Source organism: Centropristis striata, chromosome 2 (assembly GCF_030273125.1).
Source record: "Centropristis striata isolate RG_2023a ecotype Rhode Island chromosome 2, C.striata_1.0, whole genome shotgun sequence".
In the NCBI taxonomy this organism is placed as follows: domain Eukaryota; kingdom Metazoa; phylum Chordata; class Actinopteri; order Perciformes; family Serranidae; genus Centropristis; species Centropristis striata.
In genome coordinates, this window is record NC_081518.1 from 589,599 (window position 1) to 608,340 (window position 18,742).

At 36.1% G+C, this 18,742-nt stretch overlaps 1 protein-coding gene across 1 annotated transcript; it reads left to right on the top strand.

The window, feature by feature from the left end:
* The first annotated feature begins 908 nt into the window (after positions 1–908).
* Positions 909–18,461, top strand: rab27a (RAB27A, member RAS oncogene family). The gene is made up of 6 exons (XM_059356313.1): positions 909–1,051; positions 13,813–13,981; positions 15,086–15,171; positions 15,276–15,379; positions 15,875–15,998; positions 18,237–18,461. The coding sequence occupies exons 2-6, from the start codon at positions 13,829–13,831 to the stop codon at positions 18,430–18,432; spliced, it is 663 nt and encodes a 220-aa protein (XP_059212296.1). The 5' UTR covers positions 909–1,051; positions 13,813–13,828; the 3' UTR covers positions 18,433–18,461.
* The last annotated feature ends 281 nt before the right edge of the window (positions 18,462–18,742 follow it).

Genomic DNA, 18,742 nt, shown 5'->3' on the forward strand with positions numbered 1-18,742 from the left:
AGCCAAAACCTGATGAGTAGAGAGTGAATTTACTTTGGGTCACACATTTTCTTGCTCACACTTTAGTTCCTTTACTAAAGTTAAAAAAAAAAAAAAAGTTCTTTAATATTGATGTGTTTACTGAAGATAAGGATCTGAATAGTTAGTAAAAAAAAAATATAATTATATGTTTTTATTCAATAAAAAAAATTAAATTAGTAGAAATTACTACTCTGTAGTAACAGTCATTGTAGCTCTGGTCCTCTGCTCTTCAGTAAAATAATAATAATACATTGGACACAATATTAGTAACAGTTCCGGTCCTTGTAACTATGGCTCTCCTCCTTAGTAACCGTACCGGCTGGTGTTTCCAGTTAATGTTAGCTGTTAGCCGATAGCCGTTAGCCGTTAGCTGTCATAAACATATATGTCTATGGTTAGCTGTTAGCCGCTAACTGTTAGCCGTTAGCTGTCATAGACATATATCTATGGTTAGCTGTTAGCCGCTAACTGTTAGCCGCTAACTGTTAGCCGTTAGCTGTCATAGACATATATCTATGGTTAGCTGTTAGCCGCTAACTGTTAGCCGTTAGCTGTCATAGACATATATCTATGGTTAGCTGTTAGCTGCTAGTTGTTAGCCGCTAGCTGTTAGCCGTTAGATGTCATAGACATATGTCTATGGCATAGGTCTATGGTTAGCTGTTAGCCGCTAGCTGTCATATACATTTATGTCTACGATTAGCGGTTAGCAGTTAGCTGTTAGCCGCTAGCTGTCATAGACATATGTCTATGGTTAGCTGTTAGCCGCTAGCTGTTAGCCGTTAGCTGTTAGCCGTTAGCCGTGAGTCATGAAGCGCCCCCTGGCTCCGTGAGGAGGAGCTGTTTCTCTGTTTCTCTGTTTCTCTGTTTCTGTGTGAGACGGAGGGAGAACTAGAGGAGGTGTTAGTGTTAGTGCAGCTGGTAATGGCCCAGAGGAGACGGAGAAAGTAAATTATCATTAATTAACTCTTGGTAAAGTCTTCAGACTAGTTTGACCAGCAGGACGCGGAGCAGCTGCGCCCCGGAGCGGGTGAGTCTCTGCCGGGGGGACGGGTCCAGGTCCAGGGGCTGGGGGGTCTGAGAGGAGACGGTTTAGAGGGTTTAGAGGGTTTCAGGAAATGAAGAATCCGTGCGTAGCATCTGTCAGAAGTTAAAAGTTTCTCTCAGCTCTTATTTAGTGGGTTATGGGTGTTAGAACCGGGACCAGGCAGTAAACTAACAGACTGTTGGTGGTGAGGTGTGACATGTTTCCAGCTGTTGCTCCTCCAGCTGTTGCTCCTCTTTAATAACTCATAAAGTGTTTTAGAGCAGCAGCTGTGAATGTTCCTCATGTGTCTGTGTTCAGACTGTTGGAGCAGGAAGTCTGCATCCTGTTTTAGTCATCTTGGCAGGATTAATATAAGCGTTTTAATGTTATTATTAAAGTGTGAATGTGTTGATTATGGAGCCGCAGGAGGACCAGCTGAGGGTCACTAGATTGTGTTCACTTGTTTCGGTTAATCGATTAGATTTGGCTTGTTAGTGAGTTTAATGTCCTCACACTGCTGCTGCAGATAAAACCCTCGAGGTATTTTAATGACCACATAGTCTGGCAGACACAAGTTTTAACCCTGTGGAGTCTCTAAAAGCTCCAAATAATCAGACTTGTTGCCTCCATCAGAGTATAAAACAAAGCAGCGTGGAGCCCTACTGTACATTTACCTCTAAAGTTCTGGCTGTAAACTCCATGAGGCCAGTTTCAGTTTGATGATGATATACCAAGTAAAACTGGAGACAAGCTCAAATAGATTTAGTATACAATTATAGAACTTTGTTTTATTCTTTATTGAGCATGATAGTGTTTTGAAAGTTAAAAAAAAAGATTCAAAATCACATTTTATGTTGGACTAAAGGACTAAAAAAGACACAAAATGACTTTAAAAGGACACAAAATGACCAAAAAAGACTCAAAATAACTAAAAAAGCAGAAACAAAAGACACAAAATGACCAAAAAAGACACAAAGTACTGAAAAAGACTCAAAATGACCAAAATTGTTGTGCTAATCACACCAGAGCCAAATCAAACAGAGTCCCACTAGAATAAAAACCAGAGTTGATGACAGGATCACACACAATCACAAGATCACATTTATGTTGGTTTTTCTTTGTTTCTTTTTGGTTCTAAATGTTGATCCAGTAAGTCAGAATAAAAAATCAATTATTATTATTATCAGGTCATATAGGTGAAAAATATACCAACATGGTATTTAAACATGTTTTAAGGTGAATACAGGCAGGATGGAAGGAGTCAGACATGGAGGAAACAGAACAAAACTACAGAGAGTTAAAGATACATGGTGCCCTTTAAAACTCTCTCTATATATTCTGAGTCATTCTAATGCTACGTCCTTTATAGTTTATTCTACCTCCTTTAAAGTTTATTCTACATCTTTTATATTTTATGATATGTGGATATGATATTTGTAATGCTAGTTTATGGTATGTGGATACTTTATATTTCTGATGCTACATCCTTTATAGTTTATGGTATGTGGATATTTTATATTTCTGATGCTACATCCTTTATAGTTTATGGTATGTGGATATTTTATATTTCTGATGCTACATCCTTTATAGTTTATGGTATGTGGATATTTTATATTTCTGATGCTACATCCTTTATAGTTTATGGTATGTGGATACTTTATATTTCTGATGCTACATCCTTTATAGTTTATGGTATGTGGATATGATATATATTTCTGATGCTACATCCTTTATAGTTTATGGTATGTGGATATTTTATATTTCTGATGCTACATCCTTTATAGTTTATGGTATGTGGATATGATATTTCTAATGCTACATCCTTTATAGTTTATGGTATGTGGATATGATATTTTTAATGCTACATCCTTTATAGTTTATGGTATGTGGATATTTTATATTTCTGATGCTACATCCTTTATAGTTTATGGTATGTGGATATGATATTTCTGATGCTACATCCTTAATAGTTTATGGTATGTGGATACTTTATATTTCTGATGCTACATCCTTTATAGTTTATGGTATGTGGATATTTTATATTTCTAATGCTACATCCTTTATAGTTTATGGTATGTGGATACTTTATATTTCTAATGCTACATCCTTTATAGTTTATGGTATGTGGATACTTTATATTTCTGATGCTACATCCTTTATAGTTTATGGTATGTGGATACTTTATATTTCTGATGCTACATCCTTTATAGTTTATGGTATGTGGATATTTTATATTTCTGATGCTACATCCTTTATAGTTTATGGTATGTGGATATGATATTTCTAATGCTACCTCTATAGTTTATGGTATGTGGATATTTTATATTTCTAATGCTACATCCTTTATAGTTTATGGTATGTGGATATTTTATATTTCTGATGCTACATCCTTTATAGTTTATGGTATGTGGATACTTTATATTTCTGATGCTACATCCTTTATAGTTTATGGTATGTGGATATTTTATATTTCTGATGCTACATCCTTTATAGTTTATGGTATGTGGATATTTTATATTTCTGATGCTACATCCTTTATAGTTTATGGTATGTGGATATTTTATATTTCTAATGCTACATCCTTTATAGTTTATGGTATGTGGATATGATATATATTTCTGATGCTACATCCTTTATAGTTTATGGTATGTGGATATTTTATATTTCTAATGCTACATCCTTTATAGTTTATGGTATGTGGATACTTTATATTTCTAATGCTACATCCTTTATAGTTTATGGTATGTGGATATTTTATATTTCTAATGCTACATCCTTTATAGTTTATGGTATGTGGATATTTTATATTTCTAATGCTACATCCTTTATATTTTATTGGTATGTGGATACTTTATATTTCTAATGCTACATCCTTTATAGTTTATGGTGTGTGGATACTTTATATTTCTGATGCTACATCCTTTATAGTTTATGGTATGTGGATATTTTATATTTCTGATGCTACATCCTTTATAGTTTATGGTATGTGGATATGATATTTCTGATGCTACATCCTTTATAGTTTATGGTATGTGGATATTTTATATTTCTGATGCTACATCCTTTATAGTTTATGGTATGTGGATATTTTATATTTCTGATGCTACATCCTTTATAGTTTATGGTATGTGGATATGATATTTCTAATGCTACATCCTTTATAGTTTATGGTATGTGGATATGATATTTCTAATGCTACATCCTTTATAGTTTATGGTATGTGGATATTTTATATTTCTGATGCTACATCCTTTATAGTTTATGGTATGTGGATATGATATTTCTGATGCTACATCCTTTATAGTTTATGGTATGTGGATATTTTATATTTCTGATGCTACATCCTTTATAGTTTATGGTATGTGGATATTTTATATTTCTGATGCTACATCCTTTATAGTTTATGGTATGTGGATATTTTATATTTCTGATGCTACATCCTTTATAGTTTATGGTATGTGGCTGTATCCGGCTGCCCTGGTTGGCCTGGTGCCCATGCAGGGTGGGTCTTCACTGCTCCTGACGGATGATTAAAGCTCTTTGTGTTTGTGGAGCTCCGCCTGGCAAACAGCTACTGGCTCCACTCCCAGAGCAGGAAACATGCCAACACATATCAGGGTAGATTAAGGTTTATTTAAAAATATATCAAATAGGAAAGCCTTATTAAGGTTGTTAAAAAATCTCTTTTAACAGAAGCCTGGCCAAAATATGCAGACATAACAATAAACAGTAGATAACAATAAGACAACAAGTAGATAAATCAATAAATAACACAAAGCACAGTACAGAAATGAGTCAAACAGAAATGTAATTAAGATATATTTATAAGCATCTTTCTCCCACGGCCTGTCAGAAAACATCAAAGTGTCCTGATTCCAGTGATTCTGACTATAAATACACACAAATCACTTTTTTGAAAGATTAAGATATTTAAAGATAATTTCAACATCCAGTATTTTGTCACACTGAAATCAGTCCATCCAGATATGATTTTATTTAGAAGTCAAGTATGAATGAAGGTGAAACACACATTAGTGTTTTCAGACTTTGTTGATGTTTTTAAAAACAGACTAAGACGTTTTATTTCATTTCTAAAGAGACTCAGAGCTGGATTAATCATGACACAATCCCATTACTGACACCTGTTGCTCCCACTTTCTGCACATTCTGGATTATGTAGCACGACTAAGTGACTCCCATTAAAAACACAAAACACAAATATTAGTTCGACATTTTTCTAATAAAGCTGAAATAAATGATCCGTTCATCGTCGTTATCAAAGGTGAGGATAATGGTGGTTTGTAGTAGTTGTTGGTTTTGTTGGAACTCTTTTGTTGTTTTGTTCTTTCTCTGCTGCTTGTAAAGAGGTTTTGACTGAAGGAAGTCCTGGATTATGTGACACTTAATCTGGTAATAAACACTTTACCTGTTGAAGGTTGGAGAAACATGTCACTCTCCAGTTTTACTTTCCTCCTAAACAAAATCAGTTGAACCTTTCTAAGTGACTATATTTATTTTGAACCAAGTATTTATTGGTGTTCATATATATTTACACATCTTTTAGTTTACATCAGATTTTTCTTTCTGTTACATACGAAAAACAACTAAACAAAGTTATTCATGAAATGTAAAGACAGTCAAACAAATAACAGTTTGGCAAACAACTTACAGCAGGGGTCTCAAACTCAAACTACCTGGGGGCCGCTGGAGGCAGTATCAACATGAGCAAAAACAGACACAAAATGACAGAAAAAATACACAGAATTACCAAAAAAAGACACAAAATTATTTTTAAAAAGACACAAAAAAGACACAAAATGACAGAAAAAAACTAAATTACTTAAAGAAGAAACAAAATGGCCAAAAAGACACAGAACTACCAAAAAAGACACAAAATTATTTAAAAAAGACACACAATTATTTTAATAAGACACAAAATTACCAAAAAAGAAAAAAAAAGAGACAAAAAATTACAAAAAAAGACACAAAATGACCAAAAAGACACAAAATTATTTAAAAAAGACACAAAATTATCAAAAAAAGAAACAAAATTACCAAAAAAAGTAATTCCACACACAACACAGTAAAGTGCCATTCATATAAAACTCACATTAAACTTTTATATCAAGGTGGGGGCCACAAAATATCGTCATGAGGGCCACAATTGGCCCGCAGGCCGCCAGTTTGAGACCCCTGGTTTAGACTGGCTGGTTTGTTTCTGACATTCTTCTACATCACAAATCCACCTGAACAGTCCTGAGGTAGCAGAGTTTGACAATGTTTCATATTGGTAGATTTCAGTATTTGCTTCCGGGGCAAGAGTGTGAAAGAGTCCATGTTAGGATGAAGATGAGACGTTTTCTTCTCCATCACAGAAACCTTCCTCACTCTCTCTCCTGTTGTCACCATACTAAACTTTCAACTGGATACCAATACTCAGGAAAATATTTGATACTCGATACCATTTCCGATACCACCAGGATAAAAACAAAGACCCCAAAATTTAACAGAAATATTTTTATCAACAAGAAAAATGCAACGTGTAAAAATGAACAGAACCAAACAGGTTAAATATTTATAATAAAAACAGTTGTGCAAAAAGAAACTGCAACTATGATAACAAGCTTCAGGTCTGAGGTAGTGCAAAAAATAAATAAATACAATAAACAATAACAATTAGAACAATATTTTGAGGTTGTATGCTGTGCACAATATTAGCAAGAGCATGCGTTGGGTTTAGCTGCTCAATAAGTTGTTGGAATAAGTTGTTTATTTTCATAGCTTCTGGGGACTTGGCATCATATTTTGGCGGTATCGATACTTTTGAAAATAAGTATTGTTTCCAGATACAAGGTTTTAGTATTGATACTTTTTTGAGTATTGATACTTTTGACAACCCTAGCTGCTACTGGGAGCTAGTAGGAGTCTAAGTGACTACACTAAAAAAAAAACTTGTTCCCAGAACGTAATAAAATTATGGAAATAATTTCCACCTAAATAAAATGCTTTGATTTAACGAGAAACAATTTTGTTGAGTTAACAAAATGTAAATATTTCGGGTCAACATGATGTATTTGCGTTACTGTTAATTAATTACCAGGGTCAGTCCAACTAGATTTATAAGGGTAATTATAACATACTAACATAGTTTTCTTGGGCCATTTAAACTTGTATGACATTATTAAGAGTTACTTAATTGAATGGGGTAGTTCCAACTACTTTTTAAATTGGTCCAGTACATGAATTAATGGTGATGAGCCAACAAAACAAAGCTAGGTTGAAGTGGTTTAGCCTAAAAGATTACCTTTATTATATGAAAATGAACATAATAGTTATTATTTATTTATTTATTCAACCTATATAACCCCAGCTGGTGTCAAGTTTAGAAAAGAAAAACACAAAGCAAATTGGGTTGTTTTAACATAAATTATTCTAATAAATTTAAAATTGTTGCATTTTATGCTTAAACTACATGTTTTAAAATTGTTCAACCACAAAACATAATTGTATATAGTAGAAGCTACATGTTAGACTGAGGAGAAGGTAACAGACACCCAGTTTGCTTTTTTCAGTGTATATTAATATGGTGATGGGCAGTAATGAAGCATCAGAGAGGTGTTTGACCTGAGAGCAGCATCATAATGTTTATTGGAGCAGTTTCCTCCAGTAGAAAAGGCTCCTCTGCTAGAGCAGCTATTCTCAACCTTGGGGTCGGGACCCCAATTGGGGTCGCCAGATGATTTCTGGGGGTCGCCAAATCATTTTGGAAGTCAGCTCTGTCTCCACTGTGTTAAAGTGTTCATGTGTTTTAGTCTTCTTGGTCATTTAATGTCTTTTTTTTTTGGATCATTTTGGGTTTTTTTTGGTAATTTTGTGTCTTTTTTTGATAATTTTCTGGTCAATTTGTCTTTTTTTGGTAATTTTGTGTCTTTTTTTGTCATTTTGTGTCTTTTTTGGTAATTTTGTTTCTTTTTTTGGTCATTTTGTGTCTTTTTTTTGTCATTTTGTCTTTTTTTGGTCATTTTGTTTCTTTTCTGCGTCATTTTGAGTCTTTTTTGGTCATTTTGTGTATTTTTTTGGTCATTTTATGTCTTTTTTGTGCTAGAGGAGTAGTTGTTTCAGAGAGGTTGATGTAAGGCGGTCATTAAGATCAGACTTCTGGTTCTGTTGACTTGCTGCTCTGTGTGATGTTGCCCAACACAACGGAAGATCAGCTCTTCCATCAGAGTCACTTCCTCCTCTCAGCTGTCTCAGACTGGGAGGTGACTCATGACACCACAGGGAAATATGCTTTAAAGTTAGTTTTTAGTGCACCAGTCATATTCTGCACGATGGGGCATGCATGTGACCTTCACTGGTTAACATCTGATGGTTTCTGCTTGTTTCTTGTTATTGATTGGACGTCAATAACCATTTGACTGATTCAGCTGATAACAGTCTGCAGAGATCTGCTGACATAGTCTGATCTAGAGCAGTGTGGTTTTCTTCTGTGACCTGTTTCACTCAACCAGAAATCATTTACTGACTCAACTTTTACTGTCAGTATTCAATCATAATGTTCATTAGTTGGGTAGAAAAACATATCACAACTAGTCAGAATGATCTGTTTTCAGAGCAGATTAGAATCACAGATTACTGATATGGTGGCAGACGAAGTGAATTTTTGAGCTGAAATTAAAATCGACTTTTTCTATGGATGGTTTTTGCACTGATGTAACTTTGCAAAGGTCAGAAGGATGCTTTATTGAACAAATAGTAAATCATTTTCATCATATTGCATGAGAAACGCTGAGTAAAATCATTACAATACAAATAAGTTATCAGTCAGCTGTTGACCATGAAAAATACCCAAAAATAAGATATGTACCACAAGTCAGAATGTCAGTTTATTAGGTACAGTGAGCTGTGCAGCAGTTTACAGAAGAAGAGCTGCTGTTTCCTGTTTCTAGTCGTTTCAGAGGTCTGCTGATATAAATGTGGTGGACAGAGTCTTAAAGAAAAAGGCCTCAGTGTCACTAAACTATTACTGTATATACTCAAACTACAATGTGCTCATAAAGTTGAATAAACCTCTGAAACAGTTAAAACACAGTCTGAACATTATAATTTATAGTATTATAGTTCTACCAAATAAATCTATCATAAACTCTATACCTACGAATGTCTGTCGGCTTTTAAATCAAAAAGAAAATGTAGCGGGAAGCTGTGAACCTAAAGATAATGAATCGCAGCAAGATCATTTCCCTCAGATTTACTGTTTGATCTGGTTTTAAACACCTTTTTTATCAGTGTACAACAGAGTAAATCACATGATGAATAACGGACAGTAAAGAGTAAAACATCAACTAAAGGAATTTCAAACACTTTGATTTGTTTCATATTTGTTTGATGGCAGCAGAGTCGACCAGAGCTTCTGATGATTTAGTTTTTAAAAGTTAGAAATAAAAGCTGGTGTATAACTGTAAATCTGCCTGATGTAAACCAGGCTCAGCAGCAGGAATGTGGTCTTGGTGTTTCTGGTCTCGGTGGTCTCTGCTCACCGTTTATGGACTCCTCGGTCCCCTTCACAGAGCATTTATCATGGGTCCTGGTTCTGCACCAGACCTTAAGCTGCTTAGAGGAAGGTTCAGTGGGCTTACAGGGAAGAATGTTGGAGTTTAAACATGCTGGTCATATGACACTTCACAGCTTTCTTTAAATGTTTTCACCAGAATCAGTCGACCGAGTTTAATCCAGTAGAAACCATCCACTACTTCTTCTCCTTCTCATTGGCTAAAGAAATTCCTTCATCCAGACTTCAGTCCTTCATTTAAATCAATTCACATCAGTAGACCAGGGGTCAGCAACCTTTACTAACTAGAGAGCAGTTGTTGGCCAAAAATGTCATAATGGAGCCACAAACCTTATTTTGAGCCTCACAATGAAGACGAACCAGCCTACTGAGTCTAAACGACCCTACCAACAATACTAATAAGTCTTCATCAGCTTTTATTTGAATGATTTTGTCAGAATGTAACCAGGACTCGAGTGCCAATGAGAGACTGGACAACAAAGACATTTCACAGCAGATTTAGAATCAAAGGGAAACTAAACTAGACTTGATGTTGGCAACATTTAGATCAGGGGTCTCAAACTCTAATTACCTGGGGGCCGCAGGAGGCAGAATCAGAATGACCAGAAACAGACACAAAATTACTAAAAAAGACACAAAATTACTAAAAAAAGACACAAAATTACTAAAAAAAAAAGACACAAAATGACCAAAAAAGACAAAATTACAAAAAGACACAAAATGACTGAAAAAAACACTGAATTACTCAAAAAAAAGACACAAAATGACCAAAAAAGACACAGAATTACTAAAAAAGACACAATATTATTAAAAAAGACCGACAAATATATTAAAAAGACACAAAATTATTTAAAAAAGATACAATTATTTTAAAAAGGCACACAATTACAAAAAAAGAGACAAAATAACAAAAAAAAAGGTAATTAAAGGGACCTTCCACACACAACACAGTAAAGTGCCATTCATATAAAACTCACATTAAACTTTCATATCAAGGTGGGGGCCACAAAATATCATCACGAGGGCCACAATTGGCCCGCGGGCCGCCAGTTTGAGACCCATGATAAAATATAAAAATAACATAAAATGTAATGCCGTTTATAAGCAACACATGTTTATTATTGAAGAATACAGATTACTTTGGGCCTACACCAACAACCAATGAAAATAAACATGTAAAGAAATAGAAAATAAATTTAATTTCGGTATAATTTTTTTGTGGCAGCCACATGGAGCCGCTGCAGACGGCCTGAAGATATATATATATATATATATATATATATATATATATATATATATATATATATATCTTCAGGACTTCTGCAGCTGGCTGGATGTTGTGGTTGAATAAATATTACGACATGATGTTCCTCTTGTTTCTCTAGAAATTCACCAGAAAAGTGGAACAGACAGACGTGTTTTTATGGCTGTGAGTGTTTGCAGAGACGAGAGCTAGAACTGTAATTAAATGTAATCTACATGCTGTTAAATCAACCAGCTGGACTGGAAAGACGACAGGAAAGACAACAAGCTGAAAGCCGGAGACAGACGACAGGGTCGGCCTGAAACAAGCTGCAGGAGGACGCAGGAAATCACCTTTTACTCTAAATAACAACGGAGGAAATCACCTTTTACTCTAAATAACACAGGTTAACATAGTGGAGGATGTTGGTTTATGGTTTTATGGTTATAGGGGTTTAGGTCTAGTTTTAGGGGCGGCCAGTAGCTGGTGGATTTGAAGGAGCTGGGTCAAATACTGGGGGCTATCAAGGCCATTAAGAGCTTTAAAAACTAACAATAACATTTTAAAATCTATTCTAAAAGCAGCTGGAGGCAGTCAGTGAAGCTGGACGGTGATATGTGTCACGTTAGTGATCCAGTCAGGAGACGGAAGCTGTATTCAGCTGCAGGCTGCTAGCCTGGCTAACACCAGACTAATCAAAGTTCTGTACTTACTTGATTCCTGTGGTCTATGTCTAGTACCATCAGGTTGAATGCACTTATTGTAAGTCGCTTTGGACAAAAGCGTCTGCTAAATGACATGTAATGTAATGTAATGTAATGTAAAATCTCAAATGAGATTTGGTCTGGAAACCAGCCGTTCATTTCTCCGTAGAGGAGGTGTGGTTTACGATCCTCCGGAGCCGTTTATTGGGCGCTTAGAATGTCTATCAAAGCGTCTGTAGGTAGCTCTTAGCCAATCAGATCAGTTATACCAGATGACGTAGTAGAGCAACAGAGATGGATGTTTGTTGTGTGTGTGTCTGTGAGAGAGTGTTGCTGCTGCTTTGCTTCTCCAGTTCTCGCTTTCTGCAAGATTATTTATTTTCACGCTTTATTCCCCCTCATGTCATTCAGCCACACATCCACTGATTTTATGGGCAATAAACAAGCTGCTGGGGGACCTTTCGCCTTTCAACTTTGGCTCTAAACTATTTAAAACACCGTCTACAGCTAAAGAGAGTTTCGCGTCTGCAGCAGCCATGTTGGATCCGTAAGAAAACTACAAGCTTCCGTCTGCCGAGTAGTACGCGTCATCGTCTCACCGTCCCTCCCCGCTCTGTGATTGGATCCTAAAACAGGGATAAGAAACCTCTCTGGTTTCCAGACCCTTTGGCAGTTTGAAATGAAATCCAGCGTGCAAGGCAGTCTGGGTATACCAGGCTAGCAGCTGCAGCAGTCAGTGGTCCAGGACAACAGACAGTCTGTCCTGTCTGGAACCTTTACAGCTACATCTGGTTATTAATGTCCTGAAACATCTGGACTCATCCTGGAGTCACTCAAACAGGAATAAATTCTGCATTTCTTTGGTTTGGAACTGATTTTAGTGGCGGATGAAAACACATCTGACTGACTGGAGGACTGAGTTAAAACACTATTATTATATATATGTATTTTTAATATAATTTTCAGACAACAGTGGAGCTCTGTGGTCCATCAGGCTTTGGCCACACATTAACTCTACTGTAGTAGTTCTTGGTTTTAGTTTATTAACCCAGAAGAACCCAGAGACAGTAATCCTTAAAGGAACATTATGGGGATCTACCACAGAACAAGTGGACACATAGAACACATTTATCATGTTTTAAAAAAATTCTACCTCTAAATGTCAAAGATCTGTGACATAAACGTTACATTGGGCGTTTATTGTATTTATGTTTATGATATAAAATTAAAAAACTAGACACATTTTCTGCTCACAGAAGCACACATTTGCCTTTTTCTTTGCATCTCCACAACATTTATCAAAACTGTGACATTAATAGTGCTGTTTAACATCTAATTATTTTTCAGATTTGTTTTTAAGTAACAAAATAATAATAAATCAATAATAAATAAAAGCAAATAACCATATGCCTTTTTGTTTGCGTCTCCATAACATATATCATAATTGTGACTTTAATTTGTTCAGTAAATCTGGTCAGAACAAGTTAAATGTAATAAAGGACAAACTATTAACTGATTAGAATAGTTAAATAGGTTTAAACTTAACCTGGTAACTAAAATAAGCTTTTTGAAATGAGCTGCTTTTTCACATTTCTGTTTCCAGTCACAGTCACATGACCACCTCACCAGGATGTTGAGTATACGTCTTTTTGTGTCATTTTGTCATTTTGTGTCTTTTTTTGGTCATTTTGTGTCTTTTTTAGTCCTTTATAAAGTCATTTTAGTCCAACATAAAATGTGAAATGCAACAAAGGACATCCTATTAACTGATTAGAATTGTTAAATGGGTTTAAACTTGGCCTCGGAACAAATAATAAGCTTTTTGAAATGAGCTACTTTTTCACATTTCTGTTTCCAGTCACAGACATATTTTCACTTCCTGTCTCAGTCACATGACCACCACACCAGGTGTTGATACGTCTCTGAGGCATAAAGCTGAATATGAGAGATTGTAGAAGATTTAAAGTGTTTGTTACACGGTGTCACCATAGGTTCTTATGGGTTAATAGTTGACAATTAGAACAAGTATATCATATTGAAAAATGAAGAGTTTTGTGCATTTTGAGGGTTATTTTGAGATGTTTGAGTGGAGATGTTAGATGATCTGTCATCACTTCTCTGGTTCTCTGTCTCTCGGCTCATTTAAAGGAGAGAAAAATCATTCTGAGATGTGTTTCTCTGCCAGAGAGAGTGATTGTAGTGATTATAGTGATTGTAGTGACTGTAGTGTGTCTGTGTGTTCTAGAAGTGAAGCTCTCACTATGTCTGATGGAGACTATGACTACCTGATAAAGTTCCTGGCCCTCGGGGACTCTGGCGTGGGAAAAACCAGCTTCCTCTACCAATACACAGACTGCAAGTTCAACTCCAAGTTCATCACTACAGTTGGGATCGACTTCAGAGAACGGAGAGTGGTGAGTTCTCCCATCCAACATGGAGTAAAGGAGATTTAACGCTGTGACGTAACGTTCCTCGTGTCTCTGAGCTACAAACATTCATGCTGCTGATTAGAAGCTTCCAACATTCCCTCAGCGTTAATAACTGAACAAAAGGCTCCTGATGGATGTTGCAACAGAAAACGGAGGAGTGAGTAACGCTGCTCCCTCCTTCAGAATAAACACTTCAGACCATTGGCAAACAGCTGAGCACTGTTCATATTGACTCAGTCTTTACTGACCTCCACCTCCCACAATGCACCACTGATAACAGCTTCAATCAGCTCCACTCACTCCACCAACATTTATGGTACATTTCCTTCATTTACCAGCTTATTATTACTTGTGTTCACATCATCTTAGATAAAAAAGATCCAGACGCAGCAAGCGGATATTCTGTTTATTTCAGAATGTTTTTAACAGCTGTGATTCATTCATTCATTCATTCATTCATTCATTCATTCATTCATTCATACATTCATTCATTCATTCATTCATTCATTCATTCATTTATTTATTTTTTACGAATCATTTTAAAATCCAAATGAAAATTTCAAATCATAATATACGGCGAAACATGATCTTGTTAAAAGGGTAACCCCAAAAGTTATCAGTAGCTTATAAACGGGCCCAGAACATCATAATAACAACACAATATATTATGAAAAAAGATTAAAATAATAATTCATGTTTCTACCTGATTCCTATACCTAATGTTAAGATAATCTGTTATTCTGTCTTTTTAATTTTTTTAAAATATTGGTTTAGAAACCGTGATGACTCTAAAAACATTTATTCCATCTGCTTAAACTGATTAAGATTCTATAATCACAAAAAATATATATTTCATGTTTCATATTTTAGATTTCATGTGGACATTGCAAAATCTGTGTCTCCAGTTCTATCTCTGTAAGTCCTAACAAGGTTTGTTTTAAAGGTTTTGTTAACAGGTCAGGACAGACTTAATCAGTTTCAGATGTATATTGCAGCTCTCTCTCCTCTCTCTGCACCATGACTGACCCGGACTGGTTCTATCAGATTTAATATCAGTTATTAGAGCTCACCTGTCTCTGTTTGTCTCAGATCTACAAGTCCACAGGCCCAGATGGATCCTCAGGTAAAGGACAGAAGATCCACATGCAGCTGTGGGACACAGCAGGACAGGAGAGGTAAAGACTCTCACCTGCTCTGGTTGGTCTAACTCTCTCTTTCTCCTTATTGATATATATATTAATATTTCTCCTGCGTGGTGTTATTCTCTGTGTGATGTCAGGTTTCGGAGTCTGACCACGGCGTTCTTCAGAGACGCCATGGGCTTCCTGCTGCTGTTTGACCTCACCAACGAACAGAGTTTCCTCAACGTCAGGAACTGGATGAGTACGTCTCTGACGGTTTATAACCTCTTTATTAAAGATTATACACACAAGTATCTGGACCAAGGTTATTATAGTTAACAAAGCTAACCAAACAACCAAAACTAGAGTTAAAAGAACAGAGTTTTAAAAAAAAACGATAACTAACTGAAACTGTATTTTGTGGTTCCAAAACTAACTAAAACGAACTAAAATTATAGTGAAAATGTCCTTCGTTTTGGTCTTTGTCAACTTTTTTCAAACATTTATCTGGTTTTAAGAGTTAATTTATTATTTTAAGTGTTCAACATGCTTATTTCTAGATTTAATAATTTTAATTTAATAAATCTTGTCAAGGTAAATTATCTGTCCATGCAGCAGATCATTTCCCTCAGATTTACTGTTTGATCTGGTTTCAAACACCTTTTTACAGTGTGGTGCTGTTTCAACTTTATTATGTCAAGTGAATATAAAACATTAATGTTAATAAATGAATAATAAAATGCTGGATGTGTCTCAGGTCAGTTACAGATCCATGCGTACTGTGAGAGTCCAGACGTGGTGCTGTGTGGGAACAAGTGTGACCTGTCAGACCAGAGAGCCGTCAGTGAAGAGGAGGCCCGCGAGCTGGCCGAGAAGTACGGGTACGTTCAGAACCTGGTCCACCTTCAGGAACCTCCTTCTGTTTGGGTTAGGGTTACCAGGGTTACCAGGGTTACTGGTACCTTCAGGGACCTCCCTCTGTTTATCAGAGAAGTACGGGTATGTTCAGAACCTGCTCCACCTGACAGGACCCTCACTCTGTTTGGGTTACTGGGGTTACTGGTACGTTCAGGAACCTGGTCCACCTGGACAGGACCCTCCCTCTGTTAGGGTTACCAGGGTTACTGGTACCTTCAGGAACCTCCCTCTGTTAGGGTTACCAGGGTTACTGGTACCTTCAGGAACCTCCCTCTGTTAGGGTTACCAGGGTTACTGGTACCTTCAGGAACCTCCCTCTGTTAGGGTTACCAGGGTTACTGGTACCTTCAGGAACCTCCCTCTGTTTGGGTTACCAGGGTTACTGGTACCTTCAGGAACCTCCCTCTGTTAGGGTTACCAGGGTTACTGCTACCTTCAGGAACCTCCTTCTGTTTATCAGAGAAGTACGGGTATGCATAGATATATATATAAACACTAGATGGCTCACCACGCTGTTAGCCAATGGAGACCGACGTCCTCGTGTGGCGGCCATCTTTCCACAGGCAGCTCACCCACTCACAACAGGTGCATGTAGCATTTAAATAACCACAGATTGATCCATTTTAAACCAATTTTCAATTTGTTATAAACCTCAGAGTTGTGGTTATGTTCCTGCATACTAAAGAATAATTTAAATACATTTTTATATAAATTATTCTTGAGTATGCAGGAACATAACCACAACTCTGAGGTTTATAACAAACCAAAACGTTTGAAAATTGGTTTAAAATGGATCAATCTGTGGTTATTTAAATACTACATGCACCTGTTGTGAGTGGGTGAGCTGCCTGTGGAAAGATGGCCGCCGTATACAGACGCTGGTGACTCCGCCTCCAGCCATCTAGCCTTTCTTATATATATATCTCTGCTGGTGCCTTCAGGGACCTCCCTGTGTGTTTGTCAAGGAGGCAGTGGCACTAATGTTTGTTAAAGTCTGTGCAGCAGCAGAATGTCAGAGCGAATCGCTCCTCCTGGAAAAGCAAATATTAGTTCACATGTGTAAAATATCCTGCTGAGACTCTATAAGACACACCTTTACTAAAAACACAACCTGGAGAGGAAACATGTCCTCATGTCTCAGTCAGCTGATGGGTTTGGGCTCTTTATCATCTTCAACTGTTCCAGTCTGTAGGGAAACCAACTGACAAAAGTAAGGAATAAATAACTAGAATTAAGCAAATACATGCTGGAAACAAGTCAAATTATCTGCCAGTGCAGTCAGTAAAATTTTGTTTGTAAGAATTCTTTAAATAAGTAAAAATACCTAGAAACTGGAAAAACCAACGATAGCTTAAAATAAATCCAAATATTCTTATTTTGATAATTGTGGCTTGAAAAAACAACAACTGTAGTAACATTAAAATAAGGCAGAAATACTTGAAACGAGCATGTTTTGGTGGTAGAAAATACTTTTGAAATATCATTTAAACTTCATGCAACTAAAACTCTCAACTGGAGCCAATATTTTAGGTAAAAACTCACCATATTCAACAGTTGAAGAGATTGAAAAGCATGAAAAAGCTCAAACATTTCCATATAACAATCAGCAATAAATAATAAGAGCAAAAATCTAAAACGATGCTATAAATAAAACAATAAAATCAAACAGAAAAACATAGTAAAATAAATAAAAGACACAGAGGAACACAAAACTCAGGCAAAGTTAAAAAGCCAGGGAAATTAATTAAATAAGCACATAAAAATAATACTAATAATAATTAAATAAGCACATAATAATAATACAAATAATTAAATAAGCACATTATAATAATACTAATAATTAAATAAGCACATAAAAATAATACTAATAATTAAATAAGCACATCAAAATAATACTAATAATTAAATAAGCACATAAAAATAATACAAATAATTAAATAAGCACATAAAAATAATACTAATAATTAAATAAGCACATAATAATAATACAAATAATTAAATAAGCACATAATAATAATACTAATAATTAAATAAGCACATAAAAATAATACTAATAATTAAATAAGCACATAAAGCTATGGTCAGTAGGTGAATTATACTCAGAACAATATAATTAAGATACTATTGGTGGATATAAGGAGAAAACACTTGTTGATCTTCATGTTTTTCAGTGTTTATTAAAGCAGCGTCTCCTCCTGCAGGATCCCGTACTTTGAGACGAGCGCTGCTAACGGGCAGAACGTGAACCAGGCGGTGGACGTCCTGCTGGACCTCATCATGAAGAGGATGGAGCGCTGTGTGGACAAGTCCTGGATCCCCGACGGGACCGTCCGAGTTAACGGGACCGTCAACCCCGACGTGTCCGAGGGCTCCGAACGCAACAAATGTGCCTGTTAGAGAGACGCAGGAGGAGGAGGAGGAGGAGGAGGAGGTGAAGGAGGAGGAGGAGGAGGAGGAGGAGGAGGAGGAGGAGGAGGAGGAGGAGGAGGAGGAGGAGGAGGAGGAGGAGGAGGTCTGAGTCCAGAATACTGCAGGAGAAACAGCAGGAGATCCAAGTTTAACACTGGGATGATGTATAGAATATATATATAAATATATAAATACATAAATACATATGGGTCAGTGACAAATCAGGGTCGGCAACATGTCAAATGGTGTAACCACAAAAAAATGATAAAAATTAAATACTTCATCCACCAACATTGTA

Excerpts from the sequence above, each read along its gene's own strand:
- rab27a (XM_059356313.1), top strand. The coding sequence starts at position 13,829 with ATGTCTGATGGAGACTATGACTACCTGATAAAGTTCCTGGCCCTCGGG. Across the intron at positions 13,982-15,085 it reads ACTTCAGAGAACGGAGAGTG|ATCTACAAGTCCACAGGCCC; the intron begins GTGAGTTCTCCC and ends TGTTTGTCTCAG. Across the intron at positions 15,380-15,874 it reads CAACGTCAGGAACTGGATGA|GTCAGTTACAGATCCATGCG; the intron begins GTACGTCTCTGA and ends GATGTGTCTCAG.